Genomic DNA, 24,643 nt, shown 5'->3' on the forward strand with positions numbered 1-24,643 from the left:
TAGCAAAAGCGCCCTCTACCTGTTCATTCTTTATGCATACGTTTGGATAAATGTTAAAGTGCATGAAACATCTAACCTAGCCTAACGTAGAAGTTAAGCCAAGAACAGTTATGTCGGCGGTTGCCTAGTCACCGAAGCAGCAAGCTGTTTTTCTTATGTAGGCTTCACCAAGAAAAGGGACTGCGGTGAGCATGGCATTCAGATGTAAAGCGCACTCCATCTGATCGGGACCTGGAGCGTTCAACACATGACAAGCATCCAGCAAAGCGCTGGACACTCCCTTTGGCGTTTGGAATAAAGCAGGCCAGACGGGAGTTCAACTCTTTTAACTCCCGTGGAAACCTGCATGACGGTTTAGAAATGAAGGAAACCACTGTCAGCTTTAGCACGTCAAACAAATCTGTGATCCTAATAGAAGCGCTTTGTGACGTTAAGTTTACATTATTTTAACTTTGAGAGCAGTGTAAAGGTGGACAATCGAACGAGGGTAGCGACAATGCGAGGTCGGGGATTCGGTACTCGACTGCAAAGGCATTGGCAGAGCTGGCAGCTCTCCTTATGTGCTGAGCCCTTTACTGCAGTGTGCATCACCAAGTTGAAGATCTCAGCTTTGATCAGGCTGCTGTATGAGTGGGACCGGGCCTTTGGAGGCAGTGGGAGAGGGGTATGGCTTGCATCCTCAGCTTACAAACTTTATTCGGCCTCTGTCTGAACAGCTTTTCGATCAACTTTGCTGCTAAATTAAAAGCCTGACTGGTGGAGGAAAATAATAAGATACATTCCTTGGATGTGGGAGCACATTGTTAAGAGGAACCGCCACGCTTAGAGGTGTGGTCTGCGACAAACAGTGGAATAATCAAAGAAAAGATGGACAGTTGACGTTTCGGATCATCAGGATTTGGAGAGATTTACATTCAGGATTTGCGTTCTCCACTGGTCTGATTTGAAAAATGCGTTCAATGGTCCAACATCGCTGTGATTTTTCCGCTGAACCGGAGTTGATTTCCTCACAAACACGCTCATGAAGCAGTATTTTCTCTACTATTAGAAAATAGCTGTGCATGACGGCTCCCATGTAAACCAACGTGATATTTGTCATTTATTTCATCCATCATTCTCTCTCTTTGGGCAAGAACTGGCAGAAGGATACAGCCTTTAAAGATTCAGGGACCCACTCATCCGGGCAGCTCATCTCTTCCTCTCACTCTCGTTCTCATCTTCTCTCTTACTCTCTGCACTCACTTGGACATGATTTATTAAGAGAGTTGTGTGACATGGCTTCGGTCAAGCATCTTCGTCAAAAACATCTAATTAGAGATGAGGCCTGATCTGTGGAGCAAAGAGGCAGCTAGAGGCGTGTTCGTGAAATACCACTCAATTCAAATCTTTTGGGGTTTCTTTTCATTAAATTGCAGAAAATTGTAGTTTGATCGGGTAATCGTAAGTCCAACTGTCTCAAATGATTACATTTGATCGTTTTTAATTGAATGTGAATGGCAAAATATCTTTGAAGCCGGTTGGGAAAAGTGTCAAATTAACTGTTAATTAAATATGTGTAATTCAATGTGCCCATGTTATTCATGACCTTAGGGGCAGGCCTTTATCAACTGAATATTTTACATTATTCTTCAGAAATGTAGTTTGTAGTAATGGTGATATATATATATATATATATATATATATATATATATATATATATATATATATATATTGACATTTGTGGAAAAGCAAAGCATGTCATTTGCATAAACCTACAGTTAATGTAGGCATAACCTTGCCTGGCTCCTCCCGCGTAAGTACTTCCGCTCAATTTGAATTTCCCTTCAGTCTGGGTCTGCGGTATGTTAGTGGGTTTTCGCCGTCTACATTTTCTGCGTCCAGTCAGCGGACAGAGAGAGTGGCTGGAATCAATGACGATAAAGTCAGCTCTCGTTGACGGACATCTTCACCCACGGTGTTTGGTTTGTTTACAGCCTGCGCTCAACGTGATGCCCAACGTTAGCGCAGGCTAGGCATAACCCATATTCAAGCCCAAAGTATGCTATGCAAAATTGACTGAACTGAACGTGGATAAAAACAACAACAATGGAACGCCTGGATAAGGTAGATTAAAGCCAGTTTGGACGCAGCTGCAACATCGGCCTACTCATAAAATCATACAATACAGTACAAAACAGTAACATAATTATAATAACATCATTATAACAGAAAATTTATCTTTTTAGACTTCAGACAAGATTTCTTATGCAAAGGGCAGGAAACAATCTTTTAAGAAATATTTCCATGTAACCCTTAATTGATTTATTTTTAATAAGCAGACCTAATTAAATACAACTTAATTCTCACTATGAAGCACGGCAGCCTAGCTTAGCCTCCTTCAGATGTTTTAATCTGTACAATGTGCAGGAATACACTAGTTTTCTACATAAGGATAGCCTCCTTATGTTTGCCAATCCAAAATATGGAGAAATGTGTTTGCGCGCCTGAATGTTTTTCTGCGTGCAGGCATGTGTATTGCTGCTGTGTTTATACTGTATATTGCTTATGTTTCGTATTCAGATTTTATTTGTGCAGTACTCTTCAACTCTTAGAAAGCAATGGGGTGGTTTGCGTGAAAGATGCAGAGTCAGACAAAAATATGGATGAGAGTTTATTAGGAAGAATAAAAAAGATTCTATACCTGAAAGAATGAAGGATGACATAGGAACAAAAGAATTGTAATCATGCCACAGGCTTTTGCCTTCTGCATATGTTTTACTCTTACCTACGCGTTATCCATACAGTTATAATGGTTTTAAGTATTATTTTAACGCATTTCGATTATTAATTAAAAAGCAGAAACACTTAATAAAAGTAAAGCTTTAAGAAAGTGTGTGACTGTGCATGTTTTCAGGTATGTGTGTGTGTATGCGTGTGAGTGCGTGTGTGTGCACGTGCATGTGCATACCAGTGAGGTTTGCACGGCTATAACGCAAGGTCAGGACTAAATGAACTTTTGTTCCATTTTCACGCAAAGATCCTTCATCTGCATTGAAGCTGGAAGTAATGGAAGTGTGCTGGAGCATTGAAGATTGATGTGAGTAAAGTCCCAGGCCTCTTCCCCTCACCTCCCTGTTTCCCTACTCTACTCTGCCATTTCGATATCTTGTTTTTCACCCGCTTTCTCCCTTTTTCCAGCACTGGCTTACTCGCTGGTCTATTTCTAAATCCATTTTTTAATGCATCTCCTCCACTCTTCACGACGCTATGCTTTCACTCTTCCCATCTTGGCCTCTCTTTCTTTCTCGATTCTTCCTCAGCCCTTTAGCTCACGCTCGCTCTCACAGACACACACGCACACACACACACACACACACACACACACACACACACACACACACACACACACACACACACACACACACACACACACACACACACACACACACACACACACACACACACAAAAACCATGCACACACTCTTTCTATACCACCATTTCAAGAGAATTCTCACAATCCATTCATAACATACAATCTCATCTGCTCTCTCTCTATTACTTTCCCCTCCCTCCCTCTCTTTTTATCTCTGTCCCTCTCTCTAAATTCAATGTAATGGCCTTTGAAGTCTAGAAACCGTAATCGAATATAAGATAATGTAGAATACAATAAAATGCAGTTAATAAACTGATCTAATAAAAAAGCTGTATGTAAATGCACCACATATACATCCGAACACCATTAAAGACTCAAACAATAAGATATTCTCAGGACTTGGTCACATTATGTAATCGCTTCTCTCTCTCTCTTCTCTCCCTCCATCCACCTGTCTCTGACTCTCTTCGTCTCTCTATATCTTCCCTCTCCAGGGAACACAATCAGTTAAGTTTGCTACCAACAGTTTATTGACAGTCAATCCCATCATTCCCAGGGGGGATGAGCCATCTGGAAAATCGCCACAGCTGACAAAGACAACAGAGATAGACAAAGAGAAAGGCAATTTATGCACATGCATGTAGACACATATGTTTCCATGGGTGTGTGTGTTGAGGTTGTCCCGGCGGACAATAATTGGTTGCAAAGACCTGGATTGCCATTTTGTTGTGTGGTTTGGCTCAGGGAAATACAATTGAAAGGGATGCTAATTGGTTGAGTTGATAAAGGGGTTGAGACAGCAGTGAAGACGTTGTTGTAGTTGTCAATTTTGTACTCAATCTCGGCTTTTGCATCACCATCCTCCACCATAGAATATCCACAATTCTACTCCTTATAACATTGAGAGCCAGCAGTGAGCCCAATTCTGCACTGATGAGTCTATCAATACAATGCCGTGGACAAATAACCATATGGCAGGGAATTAAAAATCAAGGCAGAGCTAGATGCATGGCAATTGTTTGTCAATTTGGTAGAAAGAAATAGTTCGGAAAGGTTAGAATAACACCAGGCTGGTTGCTGAGAGTAGATATGTCCTTCTGTGTTTGTATGTCTCTCTCTCTCTCTCTCTCTCTCTCTCTCTCTGATGATTGAGAATGTTAAAAGGGACAGTTAAATTTGATGACATCAAAAGACATCGGGTCTGTCTTTAAAAATGTGCTGAGCCCTACCCTCAGACATGTGTGTATATGCACGCAAACACAGACACACACTGACTCACACGCACATATCCACACACATGAACATGCACGCATGCACAAACACAAATAAAAAAGGTTGTTGCTCACTCATGGGTACATCATGGGCAAACATCCCTATTGGGTAGGATCACACAGACATACACACACTCGCATTAATAGATGCATACATGTGTACATGCTAACATATACACAATTAGGCCTTCATCGTCTCGACTCACTAACATGAAAGTGTTGCATGTGGCCCCTCCCAGCGCTCCATAGGCTTATTATCATATGCATGCGGGGGGATATGAATGGTGGGGTCCATTGAGTTGAAGCAGCTTGCAGCCTTTCAACGCACACTGCCGGCTTTCAGTCCGTACGGTTTGATGTGGGGTGATCATGATTAAAGAGTACATGTTTTTCACGAGATATCGTTGAGCCTTTTTCCATTGGAGTTTGAACAAGCAGACCAAACTTGAATCAGAGGGCACCCATCGGCTGAAACTGAGGAAATAATGGAAACATATTGAAACACTGAGGAGATTCATAATGATCACTCTTGGGGAGCAGGTAAACCAAATTACCACTGTTAACATTTCTGCTGCTGGGGTAAGATTTGGGAGTTGAGAGCACGCAGAAGAGAGCAAGATTTTGAAAATATGCCTCCCTTGGCTGCCTCCTGTAATATGTTTCTCCACTGAATGCACGGATGGGATATACAGGGATAAGGATTGACAGTTAAGACGGATTCACCCAAGCAATCAGAAAAGACGGTCCCTGATTGGTCATTTATTATGAAATGCTTGTAATATGAAATGCCTGTAATTCTTTCCAGCAAAAAAAATCGTGTATAATTTGTCATAAATTAATCCGCAAGCGTAAATGTAATGTAAGCCCTTCTTTGCCTCCCTTCAGAACAATTTCATTGACAATATCAATTGGAATTTGTATGGCTCTGCCAACATCAAAGGTTCCCTAACCCCTAATTTAGGCCCAATCCCATTTCTACCCCTTAGGCCGGGGTAAGGGGAAGGGGTAAGGGGTAGAAATGGGATTGGGCCTCTGCCACTACATTTGTGCTCTGGCCCCGTCGTGACGGACCACTCGCTGTGTGTTTGCCGCCCTTTCCAGGCAACATGATGGCGTACCGGAAGGTGGACGACGGGCAGGGCCGCCCGCTTGGGGGGGAGGTCCTGCAGTGCTCCGAGGGCCTGGGGGGTCTGGATTGGAGCCTGGATAAAGAGGGGGACCTCCAGGAACCTGAACCAGGCCTGGTCCGCATGCAGTTGCAGCACGCTGAACACCAGAGGACAGGTACAGCCGTCACCTGTTTTACTCCAGAGCACGGCATGCACCGATGCTGAAACACACGCCACTGTGCCAAAGCGTCACAGTGTCCTGCCTGTATGGAGCCGTGTTGGATTATAGCGCCAATGGGGAAAATTTATTAGGAATTAGATTTCATATTTTTTTGACAAGAACAAATATCAAGTGAGATTGTCACCCAAGCGACGGACTGAAGGGAAATTAGAACCTGGGGAAAACATTGTTTTGATTGATTTTGTTTTGGGCTTTTAGCAATTCCATTTTTAGAGTTATTTGTAGGTTATAATCAGGCCCTCAATTGAACCACCGGTATTAAGAATTACAATGTTTTCATGTTTCAGTCTCGATCTATGTTGCTCTGTATTTCCTTATCCCGCCGCACTCCCCGCTAAAAGCCTTTCCTATCGTGTTAGCAGCCCACCCCAACCCTCGGAGGTGAACATGTACTTCTGTGTGTCATGCCTTCCTAGTCAATGCACACAATGTAATGAAGCATCGCGTCCTGAGGGTTTTTGTCATCGAGCAGTGACCTTCTCCATGTCAGAATTGACATGACATTTTGACATTTACATTGATTGCTATGTTATTTGTTCATGTAACCAAATCGTCTTCAGGTTGCACTAACGCCAGCCCGGACCCTGACCTCATGGAGCCCATCCAGCCCTCCGTGTCCGTCTCCCCTCACGGACGTTTCGAGCGGCTCCAAGAGGACCCCGATTACATCTCCCACTTCACCCGCTGCCCCGGACACAAGGGCCAACGGAGGCTGCACTGCACCCTGGCCAGGTAACCCTTCGGTCAGCCCAGTATGTGATAGTCATACGCCATTACATCTGCTCACCTTATTGACGACCGCCGCGGCATAAGCACCGGTTGAACCTAGCAGGGAGACGTGGTCGAGTGCTGTGTGTGCTGCTTCCCCTCTGGGGTCTTATCAGCGCTCTCCTCTGTGATTGCGCTGGGAAATACCCTAAACCTGATTGTGAGAGATTGCCCTTGACGACTCTTCAAGCGTCTCCAGAATCACAACGCTTCAATCAGCGCTCGTGCATCGTACATGGGAGGGGAAATTGAATCTGGTGAAATTGGGACAGGTTTATGTCAACGTTTTTTGTGCGAAGCAAGTGAATACCATATTCATGGGGTTCTGAATGTCATCCTTCTCTACAAAGCTGACATGTATTTTAATTTCAACTGAAAGGCAAACATTTTTGCCAAGTAACCATTGTGCTTGTCAAAGACTTTGGATATTTGAAAGGACAGTTATGAAAGGAATGTAGTTAAAATCCAGCTTCAATTATCTTGCATATACCTATTTTATTTTCTTAAATAATAATTTTTACTTTGAATGATATTTGGTGATTTTCAGGCACACTCAGTTGACACGTGTTCAACATCCCTGAGCATGTTATCTATGTTATGATTGTGATTTTAGTAAGTGCTATTTATTAAAGCAAAATGTCAGCCTGTTGCTTTAATTGAAAACATGATGCAAATGGCAGGAAGCAGGAAGTAGAATACCTAGAAGTACAGTAGGTGGAATGTATGTTTTGGCTTTCCTTCATGGCGGTAAAAGATGATGGAAAGATTCCGTGATGTGGATCTTTGCTCATCCTTTAGTAAGGCCTCAGAAAGGGAAGAGAAGAGGTATTGAAGTATTTCAAAGCTTATATCAGCATATGCTTCTATTATTTCCTATGGGAAATAATAGATGATCCTGATCACTATAGTAGTGATCAGGAAAGCTACCAACCTGTTGCAATACTTATTATATTCGATTGATTATAATTACCGGTAAGTGTAATACCTGATACATCTATTTCCCTTTTCTCACAGTTTTTAATTATAATCATACAAGTCATGTGAATGACTTGATATTTAGGAAATAAAGTATTGAGACGCTAGTGAAATAAGTTTGGCTGACCGTTCACACTGATCTGGTTTCACACTGAGCAAGTCAACACGAACTGGACTTGGGTTTTTCATCGCTGAACTCTCATTGTGGTTTTCCTTAAAGGTACCTGCTGGCCGGGGCGTGTTTCTTTGTCACGGGGCTCCTGATTGGCCGTTTCACTCGTTCCCCGGAGAGTGGTCCATTGGCCCTCCCTGAGGATAGCAAAGACCTGCTGGAGGATCTCCTTAAAGGGATCACAGCTGACAAGATTAAGACCCTGCAGAGGTAGGCTTCCTCTCCTTGAACACTTGAAATGCAAAACCGCCATTCAAAAAATCCTGTAATCTTTGGAAATAACACGTCTTTACAGGGCTGGGATTTCCTGGGGTTCAGCAACCCCAATCCAAACTCCTTTCAAGCTTACAATTGCCCCCTGCTGGGGAGTAATCTGTGTAATGGTGAAGAAACGTTGTTTTGGATACGTACACAGGAATTGCGCGTAGGATTTACAGAGACTGTTTTGACTGTTGATAAACATCTCCAGGAAATTAAACCAGGAAGCACAGAAATAGCAGCTGAAAAAAGAAGCGAATATAAAACAATTGAATGCTGGAATAATCTGAGATTAGCACAACCAGTATACAACTCAATTCATCTTCACAAACTCCCACTCTTTTGCCTTGTGCTGCGCATACTGATGTGCATATTCATGATGTGCTGTTGCCATGGTTTCTTCCATTTAAGTGTGTGCTGCTATATATTAAATATATATTTGATGGAACCACATCTACCCAATAGCCAATTAAGCTCTAAATAATACTGAGCATGTGCTTTTTTTTAATATTGTACATCTGCACATGTGCATGTATTTATTATTGTGTTTGTTAATGGATTTACCACTTGAGTTTCTGGAATAAGGTTTGCCCATCGATAAACCACTTCTCAGGAGTGGAAAATGTCCAATAAGTACTTGACAAAAAATGTCCAGTAGATACTGGACCAATAATATCCAATAGAGACTTGACAAACAATGTTCAATAGATACTGGACAAATAATGTCCAATAGAGAATTGACAATGTCCAATATAACCGTGACCAAAAATGTCCAATTGAGACTTCACAAAAAATGTCCAATAGATACTGGAAAAACAATATCCAATAGAGACTTGACAAACAATGTTCAATAGATACTGGACAAATAATGTCCAATAGAGAATTGACAATGTCCAATATAACCGTGACCAAAAATGTCCAATTGAGACTTCACAAAAAATGTCCAATAGATACTGGAAAAACAATATCCAATAGAGACGTCACAAACAGCCTAGATTGAAAACTCGGGATGAACATATTGTTAGAGTTGTCTATTGGGATATGCATGTATTTGTGTGTGTGTTTGTGTGTGTGTGTGTGTGTGTGTGTGTGTGTGTGTGTATAAAATATATATATATTTATAGATATCTCAGTGAGACGTTATATCCAGTTTTTCTTTTTCTCTGCTCCCTTATATGTTTCTAGAACTGTAATGCATACTAATCCTTTCTATTATTTGTCATTTGCACTTCAAAGCAGGGTAGGGGTGTGAAAGAAATAAACAGACCTCTTCCATGAGTAATTGGATTAAGTTCAAATCCCTGAAAGACTATGTATCCCCCCACGCTCCTGCCCTGGCCTGGTCCACGATAGTTTATACGAAAGTCTGAGTAACTCAGACTTACTCAGCACAGTAACTCCACAAATTGATTTAAAAAAAATTAAGTTTTTTTCAGACCTTTTATTGGTATTGGAAAATCATGTGATCCATTTAGAAGGTCAAAAGTATGTGATCAGGTTTTTGCCTTTCCTCCCAGTAAATATTGGCAATTGGTGGTGTCTAAACAATATGTTAATGATTAATAACATTCAATGTCAGCCCAGTATGGACTGGAACATGATCAATAAATTGAAGTGGCTCCATTACAAACCACTCTTATATACACTGCGCTAACGAGTGAACCAAGTGAACTCATGGCAGAGATGATTTCAATCTCACTGCTGGCAGTATACGTACACCGTCTGAACCTTGAAAATGCCTTTGTGCATCACTGTTTTCCTTTGCAAACCTCAGCACATGACCAGATACATGATAGGTTTTCTGCTAAATTAGATACCCCTTTTTCTTGTCTTGTTTCCAGCTATCTGTTTTAAATGTTAGCTACAACCAACACATTATAGAACGGACCGAGGAACTCCTCTTCTTAACAATCGATTCACAATTGTCCCATAAGGAACAACCTCAACGCTCGGTCAGTGGTCAACAGGTATCTGACTTTAATTGAAGGAGTCTCTATATGTCTTAATGTATGTATTTATGTCCACATTAATGTTCACCTGAACGACTTCACACAACCCAAGGAAACACCCGAGTGTTTGGATGAGCGTTTCCAGAGAACTCGCCAGCGGCAGTAACCGCAAGTCAGGCTATCGGAATGTTCTGAACAGGCATGTTTTTGCACGGGCATTGCACCAGCAATACAAACACATGGTAGCCTTACAGTAAGTTGAGCAAACTGGCCCCAGATTCCATATGGTTTATCATTACACGGGTCATTAAGCCCTCTGCTTCAGTGACCCCATATTGTCTTCGATTGTCGCAACATGATGTCACCCCGTGGGGTGGTGCCCGACATGGTTTGTATAGCCCTCTGTTATCTTCGTATTTCCTGGAGTCAATGCAGAGCCATGATCCTTTTTCCTTTCTGAATTCTTCAGCATTGGTGTTACTTTGATATATGCTAGCATTCTGTTGGGACTCAAGAGACTTTCCTCGGTTTCTCCAGTGTCAGTGAGCGTGAAATCCTATTGCCTGTATTTCATAAATGTTTTAGTCCCAGCATTGCCATCTGCCTGTATACTGTGAGGACCACATTTACCAGGCATGCATTTGTAGTGGCTTGAAACGACTGACTCATGATACAGCGAATGAAAACAGCAAATGCGTACCTTCCACACAGCTAGAACCAAGGCATGTGTACATCCAGTTTTTATTACAATGTTATAATGATAATCTAGTAAAAGGGTGAATCGGGTTTCGTTGTGGAGACATACGGGGACGGATATAGTTTCCACAGTGCTGTGTAAGCTAGTCAGCCTGCCCGCTGCCAGGTGGCCAAGTAGCACTCTGACTTATTAACCAATCACACGAGCGCTTACCTCACCGACGAAAACAAGCCTGTGTGATACCACAAGGCTCGAGGTTACATTGGTTGTCCTCCCTCTCCTTTTCCATCCATCTCTCTCTCTCTCTCTCTCTCTCTCTCTCTCTCTCTCTCTCTCTGTCCCTCTCTTTCTGATTCTCTCTCTCTGTGTGTCTCTCTCTGTGTCTCTCGTCTCTCTCTCTCTCTCCCTCTGTCTCTCTCTCTCTCTCTCTCTCTCTCTCTCTCTCTCTCTCTCTCTCTCTCTCTCTCTCTCTCTCTATCTGTCCCTCAACTCTCTCTGTCTCTCTCTCTCTCTCTCTCTCTCTCTCTCTCTATCCGTCCCTCGTCTCTCTCTCTCTCTCTCTCTCTCTCTCTCTCTCTCTCTCTCTCTGATCTTCCTCTCTCACCTCACCCTGCCTCTCTCTCTCTCTCTCTCCTCACCCTGCCTCTCTCTCTCTCTCTCCTCACCCTGCCTCTCTCTCTCTCTCCTCACCCTGCCTCTCTCTCTCTCGGTTTCTCCCTCCTGGTCTTGGTCTCCGGGGAGTCGACAGCACGTCGGCTGCGGAGCCCAAAGTCAAAATGTGTCTCGGTCGCAAAGAATTCATCGTAACAAAACACGTACGTGGCATTGTGAGTGAAGCATAATGCATTTATTTTCCCTCTAACCGTGATGATTGATTGCTTTTGAATAAAATAGAGGCGAATATTGCTTTGGGAATATGGTTTTGCGTATTCAACAGAAATGCTGTGGCTGCAATCTGCCTTCTGTGCCGGGGTGGGGGGGCAGGGGGGCGGAAATGCATAATGAACTGTGTGCATGTGTGTCTGTTTGTTTGGATGTATGTTTGGATTTGCATTTGGTTTTCATTCCCTCCAGTGTGTGTTGTGTGCGTTTGTGTTTGCAGTCCGCTGTGGCATGTGAACGTGTGAAACATAGCCCTTGTCAGAATAACACCGTGGCGCCCCGACGTGCGTATCCGTAACAGTGTGTTTGGTATTCCATAATGCCGCCGGATGGATAAATATCCACATCATGCCAAAGGTTGAACTGACAGGCAGGTTCTCGAGCCGTAACATGTGAATTATGGTAATGTTATAAACATCACAGCACTCACAGTCATAGAAATCCTGGAGAGGGACATTTTTATTGTCGTTGCTTTGCTCTTGCAATGCATGGTAATGAAAGTGAGGTGGGGAGTGAGAACCGGCACGGGGGAGGGGGGGGTGGAACCAGGAAACGTGTTTCGAGGGATTGAGGGAAAACAGGGGAACAAATCAGGAAGGTTAGGGCGAGGGAAATGCCTTGCGCCAGAGAGGGCATGAAGAAGAAAATAATGTACAAGCCACATGCGTGGGGTGCCATGGGCAAGGCTGGAAGAAACTCGGATTTCCTCTTCCCTTCTTTTCCATCTTTATATAGCTTGTTTGTTTGTTGTTCATTTTTTCTCCCTCTTCATTTTTTCTTTTTTCTTTCCTTCTCTCTTTTCTTCTTCCTTGCCTTTCTTTAAGATTGTTTCCATGTGAATCTACCCCCTCAGCGCCAAGTCTCTTGTTAATCCTCCCCATGGATCCTCAAACTAACTGTGAAGGCGGTCACTCTTCTGATTGGGGGGAGACTCTTCAGAGAAAGTTGTCATTCTTTTCATTCATTTCATCACTTTAAAAGTTTACCTCCTAGTTCCAAGAGGGCAACCATAAGCCGCCCCTGTAGCTCAAAACTCTGACCGCCCTTGTTTCTCACCCTCTGTGGGAGTAACCAGTCAGAGCCAGCATACAGCTAGGCAGTTTTGAGAGGAGCACAGACCTCCGGGACAGTCCTTGATGACCCCTCCATCCTCGCTTTAGATCGCTTTATTACAAATCGCGGATATCTGTTGATTATCTTATATCTTCCTAACTGTCAAAAAAAACAATATTGCCATTTATCAACTATTCTGAATGTTATGGCCGCAGACACCGAGGCTGAAGCAAAACGTTGTTCCATCTGCACACCGCATCTACAGTGGAGTTATTTAAAGAGAAAGCTAAGCTAAACTGACATATGCAGAATGTATTGAACCTTTTGGAAAAATACCCCCAGGGGTGCCCGAGAGGGGGGGAGGATGAGCACCCCAGTCGGACGGACACAACGGCAACAGACCTAAGCAATGGACAAACGACTATGAGCAAGCAGTGTACATGTGGTAAAATCTGCAAGAACATCCACTGCCTAAAGATCTACCGAGCGAGGATGAAGTGCCCATTGGGAGCAGAACACAACGCACAGGTTTTAAACCTGGTGAGACCCAGGAGGGACCAGGCCCGGAGTCACCCCATAGTGCCCGGAACCTCCAAGTGTTGGAAGCTAATCCCTCAACATCAAATCTGACAGGAGGCAGATCAAATGGCCAGCAGCTAGCATGACCTCACTGTGGATGCAGTTCGATGATGATGTTGACCAAGTTCTGGAGGCAACGGTAAAGGGTGGGGCTGACAGGAAGCTACAAGCTATGACAACAATCATTGTCAGTATTGCAGCTGAGCGATTCGGTGAGGAGGTAAAGAAATGCTCTGGAACAACTTACTCAAAGAACCAAAGAGCTGTGAGGATCCATAACATCAGGCAGGAGATGAAGGCACTGTAGTTCCAATTCAAGGAGGCCGTAGACGAGGATCGCATTGGCCTGGCCTAGCTAATGTGCATCCTACGGAAAATGATCAGGGATTCTCCGCCGGGCTGTGTGGCATCGGAGGCGGCGCCGTGAGACAGGGGGAAAAGCGCGCTGCCTTTATCTTCAACCCCTTCAAGTTCACCAAGGATTTGTTGGGGCCGAAGCACAGTGGTAAACTTGCCTCCTCACAGGAAGAGATAGACCAACTTCTGAGGCAGACGTACAGTGACTCCGCAAGAGAGCAGGAGCTGGGAGAATGTAACATCCTCATAGACCCCCCTGAACCTGAGGTGCAGTTTGACATGTCAGAGCTGCAGCTAAAGGAAGTCAGGGAGGTCGTCCGCAAAGCTAGGGCAAGCTCCGCTCCAGGACCGAGTAGCACTTCATACAAAGTGTATAAGAACTGTCCCAAACTCCTGCTGCATCTGTGGAAAATCCTGCGAGTCTTCTGGAGAAGAGGGAGGATCCCACATCAATGGAGAGTAGCTGAAGGGGTGTGGATCCCGAAGGAGGAAAACTCCACCCAACTAGACCAGTTCCGCATCATCTCCCTACTTTGTGTCGAGGGAAAGATCTTCCTCAGCACTTTTTCCAAACGGCTGTGTACCTACCTTGAACACCTACATCGACACATCTGTCCAGAAGGGCGGCGTTTCGGGAATTCCAGGCTGTCTGGAACACAACGGTGTGGTGACACAGCGGATAAGGGCCCGCCTCTGATAAGGGCCCGCCTCGACTACTGCAACTCACTCCTGGCTGGACTTCCTGCCTCTGCGATTACACCTTTGCAGCGCATCCAGAATGCGGCAGCGCGCCTCGTGTTCAACCTACCGAAGTTCTCCCATGTGACCCCCCTCTTCCGGAGCCTCAACTGGCTCCCTGTAGTAGCTTGCATCTAATTTAAGACGATGGTACTGGCATACAAGGCAGTCGATGGAACTGCCCCTGCCTACCTCCAAGCATTGCTAAAGCCACACACCCCAGCTCGATCCCTCCGCTCAACTACCTCAGCTGGACGTCTGGAACCGCCATCGCTAAGAGCTAATAAAGGCCGTTCAGCTAAGTCTCAACTTTTCTCGGTTTTGGGACCTCAGTGGTGGAACGAGCTCCCTGCCGCCCTCAGGACCGCAGAGTCGCTCGCTATCTTCCGAAAAAGACTCAAGACTCACCTGTTCAGAGTCCACCTCGACTCTGCATAGCCACCTTCCCACTTCGGACCACCATTGTACACTGTATTGTATTGTATTGTATTGTATTGTATTGTATTGTATTGTATTGTAGTACTTAACTGTGTAGCAACTGCAGTAGCTGCTATCATGGCTGTAACACAGGGAATTGATTCACCTAGCGATCGTGGTACTTGCACTTGGTTCTATGAACAATCCTTTCTGTACCGACAGCGATATATTGATGCACTTCTTATGACAAATGTACTTATTGTAAGTCGCTTTGGATAAAAGCGTCTGCTAAATGCCCTAAATGTAAATGTAAATGTAAATGGAGGCAAGAGAGACCAAGGGCAACCTGTCAATGCTGTGGCTTGACCTGGCAAATGCATTTGGCTCCATTCCACACAAGTTGGTTCATCTCACTTTGACAAAACATCATGTCCCCAGCAAGTGTAGAGACTAGGGCTGCAACAACGAATCGATAAAATCGATAAAAAATAATCAATTACTAAAAGCGTTGGCAACGAATTTGGTCATAGATTCGTTGAGTCACGCGAATAATACGTCACTCTTAGGCGCGGCACTGTTTACAGTCAGCCGCCGACAGGTTGGTTCATGGTTCATGCATGTCCACAGCGACCATACAAGCTGTGGTCGTATTTAGCAAAATACGACCACAGCTTGTATTTTGTTCATATCTTAACAATGGACTGTAGGCCTATATTAAAGTGTTTTACCTTCACTGTCTTTGGGTTAAAAATACTCCTTTAACACAGTATCCGTCTAGTCCAACCAAAAACTCTGTCAGCTGCTGCTGCTGCAGACGGTGTGCAGACGGGCTCGGAGTTGGCACCGCGTGCATCAACAGTCATTCAAAGCAGCGGTAGTAATCACACAGCCGGACGGTGTAGAAAGTCCCGTCAGTTAAAAATAGTAATCCAGTTTTTAAATCCATGTTAAAATCGGCAGAATATAGAGCTAGGTAGCTTAAAAAAAAGTAGCAAACAGTGTCAAAGGTGATGTGTTCAATTCGGGTCAGTAATATGATTGATGTGTTCAAATGCAACACAAAAAAAAAAAAAAATTGTATATAGATAGAAAATAGATAGTAAAGATGGAATTATGACCTGTATAACGTCCTATTTTTGAGCTATGATCATCTTATCAGCAATTAAAGCAATAATACAAGTTCTATTTCAACAAAATAATAGAAAAGTATCAATAGTGGTATCAATAAAGACTTGGATCGTTAAGGAGTCTCGAAAATGGTATCAATATCAATAAAGATTAACGATCTCCTGTCATCTGAGAGAAATTAAGATGATTTTTAACCGTTAGTATTTACCGGTTAAAGATCTTATCGGATAACCGGTTAACCATGGACATCCCTTGTATACTGTATAGATGTAAATGTATATCACACATTGTATGTTTTTTTGTGTTATCCCAGTTATGTTTTTTTAATATTTTTTTCATTTAATATTACTTTTAATAGTTCCGGGACGTTGGAGCAACAACCTGGTGTTTTTACACTTCAGTCTGCCCTGTCAATTCGAAGTAGTGTTCAGTTTTTGAATATAGATGCGGCAATTACAAATGTTTCTTTTTTTTATCCGATTCATCGACTAATCGAAAAAACGATTAATCGATTATTGAAATAATCGTTAGTTGCAGCCCTAGTAGAGACCTCATTGCTGATTACTACACCAATTTCAGGATGAGGGTCTCTTCGGGAGCAATAACCTCACGTTGGCACAAGGTGGTGATCGGTATCATCACAGGGTGCACTATCTCTGTGACACTATTCTCCCTAGCCATAAACATGCACACCAAGTCTGCTGAGCCAGAGTGCAGAGGGCTCCTATCGAAATCCGGTCAACGGCAACCCCCCATCAGGGCCTTCATGGATGACCTCACAGTCATGACAGAATTGGTCCCAGGCTGCCGGTGGATTCTGAAGGGACTCGAAAAGGAGATGGACTGGGCCCGGATGGGAAAAACAGCCAAATCAAGGTTTATGGTGCTGAGGAAAGGGAAGGTGGTAGACAAGTTCCGATTTAACATCACAGGCACAGCCATCCAAACCATCTCAGAGGAGCAAGTCAAGAGCTTGGGCAAGGTTTTTGACAGCTCTCTGAGAGATACAACATCTATCCAGTCGACCTGCACTGAGTTGGATGGCTGGTTGAAATCCGTGGACAAGTCCGGCCTACCTGGAAACCGATGCGGCAGAGAGGGCCTCAAGATGGCTGTGGCTCAAAAGAGGAGAGCCATGGAGTCATGGTAGCTAGCTAGCCATCTGGACACAGGCTGGGGTCTGATCAGCCCCGGCTGGGTCCCCTAGAGGAGGGCGTATTATATTGAAAGACCCGAAACGTCTGATGATCCCAGGCACATCACTGATGATGTGTCCAGAGGCATCAGTAGATGTTTGTACACAGCGAACAAAGGCAACTACAACCACAGTTATAAAATGTCTTATTTCCGGACTAACATTAGTATTCGTTAACATTATATTCAAAATACTGACATTCACGTTTAACTGAAAACCATTTTTATTTGGTTAACTGGATGCTATATCTCCTCAACAACAACAACTGTGTTTGTGCTTTTCTGGTGTCTTTCATTGTTGTTGTTTTTTGCATTTCTGGAAGCTGAAGCTGGGCTTGCTGGTGAATTGTTTGAGTCCCACAACGGTTGGTCACTGTAAAAGTTAACTTCAGGCCCTGGCGCTGAGGCAGGGTTGATTCTGCATTGCTGACACCATCTGGATTCATCTGGCCATACTCTCTCTTAATTGTAATTAATAACCGTGTTTAACACAACAAATTAAACAATCTCTAATTAATCGCCTGATTAATCTTCTTATTAATCAATCTAAATTGTTTTATTTGGATTCGGCATCACTGATTGAAAAATGCATGTCCACGTTTATTTATCCGTGTCCAATTGTGCTGTTAGGACTCGTGACTGACTTGGACTTGCACGCAGACTTAAACCGTGCTCTCTGTGTGTGTGTGTGTGTGTGTGTGTGTGCGTGCGTGTGCGTGAGCGTGTGTTGCCTCATGTGTTGGCTTGCGTCTGTCACCATCCGTATATGGTTTGTCTTTTCCTAAATTGTCTTTGTTTTGTCTGGGTGAATGCAAGGGGAAGGCATGGAGGCCAGGGGTGTCATTCAATTCTTTCATGAGAGAAGAACTGCTCCTTGTATGGTTGTCCGTGTCCGTGTGTTTGCCCGATTTCTTTACGGGGCCTGTGTGTACCTGCCTTATTTGCTTTATTTGCGGTGGCAGAATTGGTCCCTGGAGCATTAACCCCTGCCACCTCAGTTAATTTGTGGTACGGTTAGAACACACCGATAAAGTCAGTCGCTGCAGGCCCCAAAAAAAAACATTCCTTACCTTATCCTTACCTTAAGTCTGCTTGCAGAAAGGATTTATCTTCATCACCAGTCAATGTACATCCTTACACTGTGGATGATTGTGTTTATTTTTCATCAAACTCATTAAATGTAAACACAAAACCTTTTTTATTCACTTAACCATTTCATTATTTAATGCTAAATTGTTTATAATTACTTTATAATAACTTTATTTGACCAGCCCTCTCTCTTTCTGTTACAATTTGAAATGGCCTTGCAACCCACTTAAAAAATACGCAGTTCTATTATTCTCTTGCCATTCAGTGGGTAATGAACCACACAAATTAACCAATTGTCATGTCACACACACTTTTGCGGGACTTTGTGCATATGCTTTTCATTCTCATTGTTTTGGTGTATCGTCTCTGCTTCAATCCACTTGGTGACGTCCCGTTAAGCATGTTGCTGTAATTGGTAGTGCACATTGATATTTTTTTCCATCTTGCTCTGAAACGGCTGGATAATCCACAGGGAGCCAGAGTGAATTTCAAGAGCCGTGTCTCCAGGGAGCTGCTGTGATGAGATGGGGTGGGGGGGTTCATTAGTTAGGCAGTTTCTACCAAATGTTTGTTTGCTGTGTATCTACCGGTGTTCAAAATCATGATTTCCCTATGATAACAACTGTGCTATCAAGATTTCTCGCCCCTGTTCACCACGCAACCAAATGCATTATGATAATGTTAAGAACTGAATTTAATTGGTATGATTTCGAATCCGAATTCTTTTTGACAAAGAAAGGTTTCCTCAGACATTGAAGAATTTTTTTGGGCAACACAAAACCAGTGACCAAGAAACATGGGAGCTGCATTCTAATCTGTTATCACTCATGTCATGGTTTTCAGCGATGTTCACAAACCTTCAATCTGAAATAATCATAGACATGTCAAAATGTGGACGCATCATCGGTTACTTCAACCATTGTTGTACACATGAAAGTAATGAAGATGTCGATTTTGCCTTATGGTCACTGACATTCCTCAGGATTTTTGTCCCCATCAGCGGAAACAAACCCATATTCTACGCATAAAGGGTGGGATTGAATGTTCGCCTTGCAATAGTTTATTGCCAAAAGTCTGTTATATTCAATCCATCATATTTTTTTAGAAATAAAACTTCACTTCTCAAAATAAATAATATGGAGATGAACAAGCCACTGAGATCCAAACCGAATTAAGATCAAATGTATTTGCATACAAAGCAAATGCATTATGAGAATTGTATCACATTTTTAACATTGACCTAGAATGTTGGTTGGTCTTTCTACATCTAACCACTGTGAACGACTGTTTGAGCAACTACATTCATACCAAGAATATGTTCATTGGACCAATGCCAAAAAAATCAAAAAATATTTTGTTATTTTTTAGTGTATAAAATAACATTCTCTTATTAGAAAGTAGCCATGCATGACGGTTGCTCTTGAATGGATTCTTAAGTCTAAGTCACATGGGAAAGTTGCACTTAGGCACCTGATTGCGAAAAACTGCAAATAGCAAACGGTTCCTGATTGGTGTGCAAGCTGAATAATTATTATTTATCACACATACTTGGAATGAGACTGGAGAAGTAGAATTGATAGTAAAAATCAAAGTGTAGTGTTATTAATTAAAGAGACTAGACAAAAAATAGGTTGATGTTCCCATTACATCACTCACTCTAAGTGGTTGATTATAATTGACTGTACGACACAGTCGTCCCACTCAGAATGTAATGAAATAGAAATAGAAGGGCTTCGTAATGTAATGTAAAGGGCAGGAGGCCCCGGCTTCCTGTGGCATTAAGATGACTAACGACTGGAGGACCAAAGTCACTGCTCAAAGCCCACGCATGCACATGCATAAACACACCAGTGCATGGTTTTTAAATAATCAGTGTCAGACAGGCAATCAGCCTCTACTACTTAAATAAGAGCGAGAGATATGAAAATGCCCAGCTCTAATTGATTCATTCCCGTCTCAAAATTATGCAATTTATCTTTTGCACCGAGGGTGACCATCGCTTGGTATAGAACGCGGTACAGAATTACCAGCGTGTCATATATTTGTTAAGCCAGTCATCCTATCGACTCTGATTAACGGTGAGATATAAAAAAAAACAGAAAAGCCGGCCTTTGATATTAGTTTAATTGACTACACACTGGCCCATTCAGTAATATATCATTCACATTGAAGACCTTGAGGCATTCATACAGGAAATCCTCCCGCCCCCATCCTCCCATTTATTAATGAATTATCTGAGGATGTCCTTGACTTTTAATGTCTTGATTCCCCCTGATCTTTGGCAGGTGGACATCGTATTAAATTCAGCTGCTCATATAACATATAAATTGCTCGTGTCCCGTATTCTAATTCACCATGATGGATTAGAGCGCCATCGTGGGACGGGTTATGAGTGTACTGCTTTTTACGTGCATCAGGTTTAATGCTAGATGCTGCACTAGTCTTGCACGCTTCTGGTGATATAAAGACCGTTATAGGGGAACCGCTATGCTTGATTCATTGGTAAGACAAGGGAGTACTTCCTCATACACTTTTTTATAACAATCACAATCTGAAACTTCTACTCTGTTAAAATATTCAGCAAATGTTTGATGTTTTTTCCACGACTTGCAAACCAGATTGAGTATTGTCACCATAAAGATGCTCCCAAGCCTTTGCTCCTTATTCATTGTCTGATTGAATTTACTATAGCTCCTGGTCCTCTTTCAAAGTGCTCCTATAAGACTAAAATATGCAAGAAGAAATGGCAAATTAATGTTTTTCCTTCATAATTAAATTACCAAAATGTCACCCATGCTCGCTCGCACACATAAACATGCATCTAGTAAATGCATTATTTATAAGGAATATGGAAATTGTTCATAAGTGATTTTGACAAGCAAAACATTTGGACAAGTCAAACATTTGAACGCCATTATAAACAAGTTCCAACAAATGAGGAACAAACATGCGGGGGCGTCTTACCAACTCCAATTGCACCTCCGTGCTTTAATGTTTGAGGCCAGTGGTGTGTTGTGTGCGTTTCAGTCCATAGAGGGAAGGTTAAGGCCTGTGATCTGAGCACATCTTTGTTGCATATAGCTGTTGTACACTATCAACAAGTAAGGACTCTGATTCCAAGCAGTCCATTACTTGTTTGCTAATCCGATTGATTTTAAATATGACTTATGACCTGGCTTTGTAATACTAAAGGAGAAATTATTCTTTATAATGTTTTTATCAGGCATTGTACTTCAAACAGACATCTTAAGCCACACCAAATTAAACTTGTTGTAGCATTGATTCAAAAGGACATTTGTATTGATAACCCTTTGAAGCATGCATATATGACTCCATGGTGACCTTGCTTTTGCCCCCAAGGACCGTAGAGAGCCTACAACTTTTGTGTAATTGTATTTTCCGCAGTGCTGCGTTCATTTGTGCCGGACGTATTTTCATTTCTTTAGATAACACTTACATTACACGTGTTTGCATGGGAGAGTACGGCTGGTGGCAGAGGAGAGAGGTTTAGACTGAGGTCACACGTCAAGGCAGATCCAAACAAGCTGTGGCGTGTGTCAGCTCCTATTTATTATTGCATGTCAGCTGAGGACCATGTCTATCCACTCTCTGATGTTTGATAGTTCACCTGACTATGTCAAAGTAAAAAGAAAAGTACCTTTTATTTAAACTTATTTTGTTAAGTAACTGTCGAGAGATGTTTAGTGGATTGATACCACTGTCGGGCAATGTGTAGTGCAGATTAACAAAGCTGTTTCAAATGGAAATGCAGAACTAAGTAAAGGCTCAATTTAGGCCTGGGCTTTCTTTTAGATAACGCTTGGGTTAAGATGGAGTTTCGCCCAGAGAAGAAAGTGTTCTACCTTCCGGTTTGACCGATGTAGGTAAGAGACATGCTGCTTAGGGCCTCAAGATTAATCCTTCCTAATGACCCTTATAACTTAACTTTTACAATCAATCCCTGCACTGAAGAAAGTGTTGTTTAAACTTCAGGGATAACTTAATGAACCTCTCCAAACAGCAGAGACAAGGCAACACTCAAGCTCCCACCACACAAGCCAATTCTACCTTAGCTGGCAAAACAGCAACTAGGGCGGTGACGACAGATGTGGCTGGCCCACCTCAGTTGAGGAGAAAATCTCTTCGAGACACCAGAAGAAGCAAACGCTTTTGTGATCTACGTGATGCCACTCAGGGGGAGAACAGTGTCTGGAGCTGTGTGGTCAAATGCATGCATAAAAATACATAACCTCTTTATTTTTGTTATTTACTATGTTTACTCTGGGGGGAAGATGTTGATTGATTAATAGTGGATTGATTTATAGGGAAACTGCAATGCACAAAGGTAATTGTGCTCTAGGTTAGGGAAAGGGAGAATGGTCCATTGGGAGAACTGCGTTCCATAAGGAGGCAGCAGTTTACCTCAGTTTGGGGGGGCCACATAAGGAAAAGGATGGTTCCCGTTGGTTTTACGACGGTATTTCATTTTGTGGATTAATTAATATTCTTTCATCTAATAAGCTATACTTTTAATGCATTAGTCCTCATCACAATCCTGTATGATAATGACTGACACATCAAATAGAAACATAAGAATTAGAGGATCAGAAGTTTGGCTCTTGTTTATGCTCACCTTTAAAAAATATCCCTAAACAAGAAGTAGCATTCCCACTCGAAAAAATATTTTTCAAAATAACAGCAGATTTGAACAAACTCAGAAAGTCATGGGTAGGACAAGTAATTCAAATGTTAATACTAAGGCAAGAGAAACAGCAATAATAATTCATAATAAGGTCCATCTCTGACCCTCAAGGCCGATATATCATAGTGATTCGCTCCCTCTTTTCATATTCCAGTTATTATTGATTGTGTATATGTTCCTAACTGGGATGAGGCAAGTCTTATAAGCAGGTTGATTCATGTTACCAAACCTGAACTCATCCTCTCATCTTTGGTGGGGACTAGAACTGTGTAATTGATCCGGCCCTAGATTGTTTAAGCTCGATGTCAGTGCCTCCATCTGAAATGGCTTTGTCAACATTTTTAACAAGGCTGGTTGCATACATCCCTAGTGTATTGATATCCTGCTTAAGAAACATTTTTCATACTTTTTGTTCGCTCCTATTCAAAATCAACATTTGTTTGATTAATAAAATCATGTTACCCTCTTTTAAGATAATTCAATACACAGTCATTGTAGATTTAGACTATTCACTCCTATTGTTGGACTTATGTTTCTTCCTCAACCATACCGAACGTCCCAGTTGGAGAATGGTCTCAACCTATTTAGCAGATCAAGTTTATTCGATTTGATATCCACGTTTGTGGACAATTTTCTGAAAAGACTTTCAATTGGAGGCGCTCAAGGTTATAATCAGGGGGGAAATTAAATAAACTGCAACACGTAACGAAGCCAGAATGCTAAGACAGGAAAAATGCAATAATTAAATCAGTCCCAAACTTTTCCATCTGACCTTCACCTGAACTGTATGAATTTAGACTGGGTTTATAAATGCAATACAACCTATTAACAGGAAAAACCGAACAGCTTCTACCTCGACCAACTGGTTGGGTATTTAATCATGTTGAGAAGGCGGGTTGCCCCCTGGTCCATCAATTGCAGTGTAGATCTGCATCCAAAATCTATCCCATATAAAGGGAAGAGGGCTTACAGTTGACCTTGTTAAAATAATAATAATATTGTCTTGAAATTTCTATAATTCAGATATGCTTTTATTTCCAAAACTTAAATGATAACCCATCCATTCATCCTAATAACAAGGAAGAGCTGCTTGAGCCCCTTGAAGTCGCCATCTCATATGCAGCAATGGGATTCACAAATAAGGCATTCCTTGAATTGGTTATAGATTACCTTTGGCCTTGCCAAATAAAGTCACAGAAGCTACTATTAAACTTGTATTAATAACTGATTCATATATTTCCAGTTCCAACAGGACAATATCACTTTGAAACGGAGATGCAAACATATCAGCCAAGTTCCTTGCCACTTGGTTAGACACTGTTATAAAGAACATAATATCTATGGATCAATCAGGCTTCATTAGGGGTAGTCATTCTTTTATCAATATACGCAAACTCCTTCTAATCACCCCCTCATCCGCAGGTTCGTTGACTCCCAAGGTAGTGGTGTCCTTGGATGCAGAGATGGTGTTAGACCTGGTTGATTTGCCATATTTGCTTGAAGATGAAAAATCTGGAATACAGAGTTTCCTTATATGCAAATGACCTGCTATTATATATATATATCTCAGATACTGTGTTGTCTACCCCTGACATTGTGAACGTGCTTTCGTTTTTTGGTGTTTTTCTTTACGATATTAATATAAAATGTTAATGTTTTGAGGTAACAACGGCCTGTGAAATTGCAGAAACAGACTTGCCCTCCCCCTTTC

General features: G+C 42.3%; 1 protein-coding gene and 1 pseudogene across 1 annotated transcript in view; both read left to right on the top strand.

Moving 5' to 3' along the window:
* LOC132468551 (inactive N-acetylated-alpha-linked acidic dipeptidase-like protein 2) overlaps positions 1-11,920 on the top strand; it is a 139,818-nt gene extending 127,898 nt beyond the window's left edge. Inside the window, exons 4-7 of the mRNA XM_060066280.1 lie at positions 5,726-5,908; positions 6,535-6,706; positions 7,938-8,099; positions 11,896-11,920. Coding sequence (XP_059922263.1) covers positions 5,731-5,908; positions 6,535-6,706; positions 7,938-8,099; positions 11,896-11,920 — 537 coding nt within the window. The 5' untranslated portion in view covers positions 5,726-5,730. The remainder of the gene's footprint in view (positions 1-5,725; positions 5,909-6,534; positions 6,707-7,937; positions 8,100-11,895) is intronic.
* Positions 11,921-13,479: 1,559 nt separating this feature from the next.
* On the top strand, positions 13,480-17,097 carry LOC132468552 (uncharacterized; annotated as a pseudogene).
* The last annotated feature ends 7,546 nt before the right edge of the window (positions 17,098-24,643 follow it).

This window comes from Gadus macrocephalus, chromosome 12 (assembly GCF_031168955.1).
Source record: "Gadus macrocephalus chromosome 12, ASM3116895v1".
Lineage (NCBI taxonomy): Eukaryota > Metazoa > Chordata > Actinopteri > Gadiformes > Gadidae > Gadus > Gadus macrocephalus.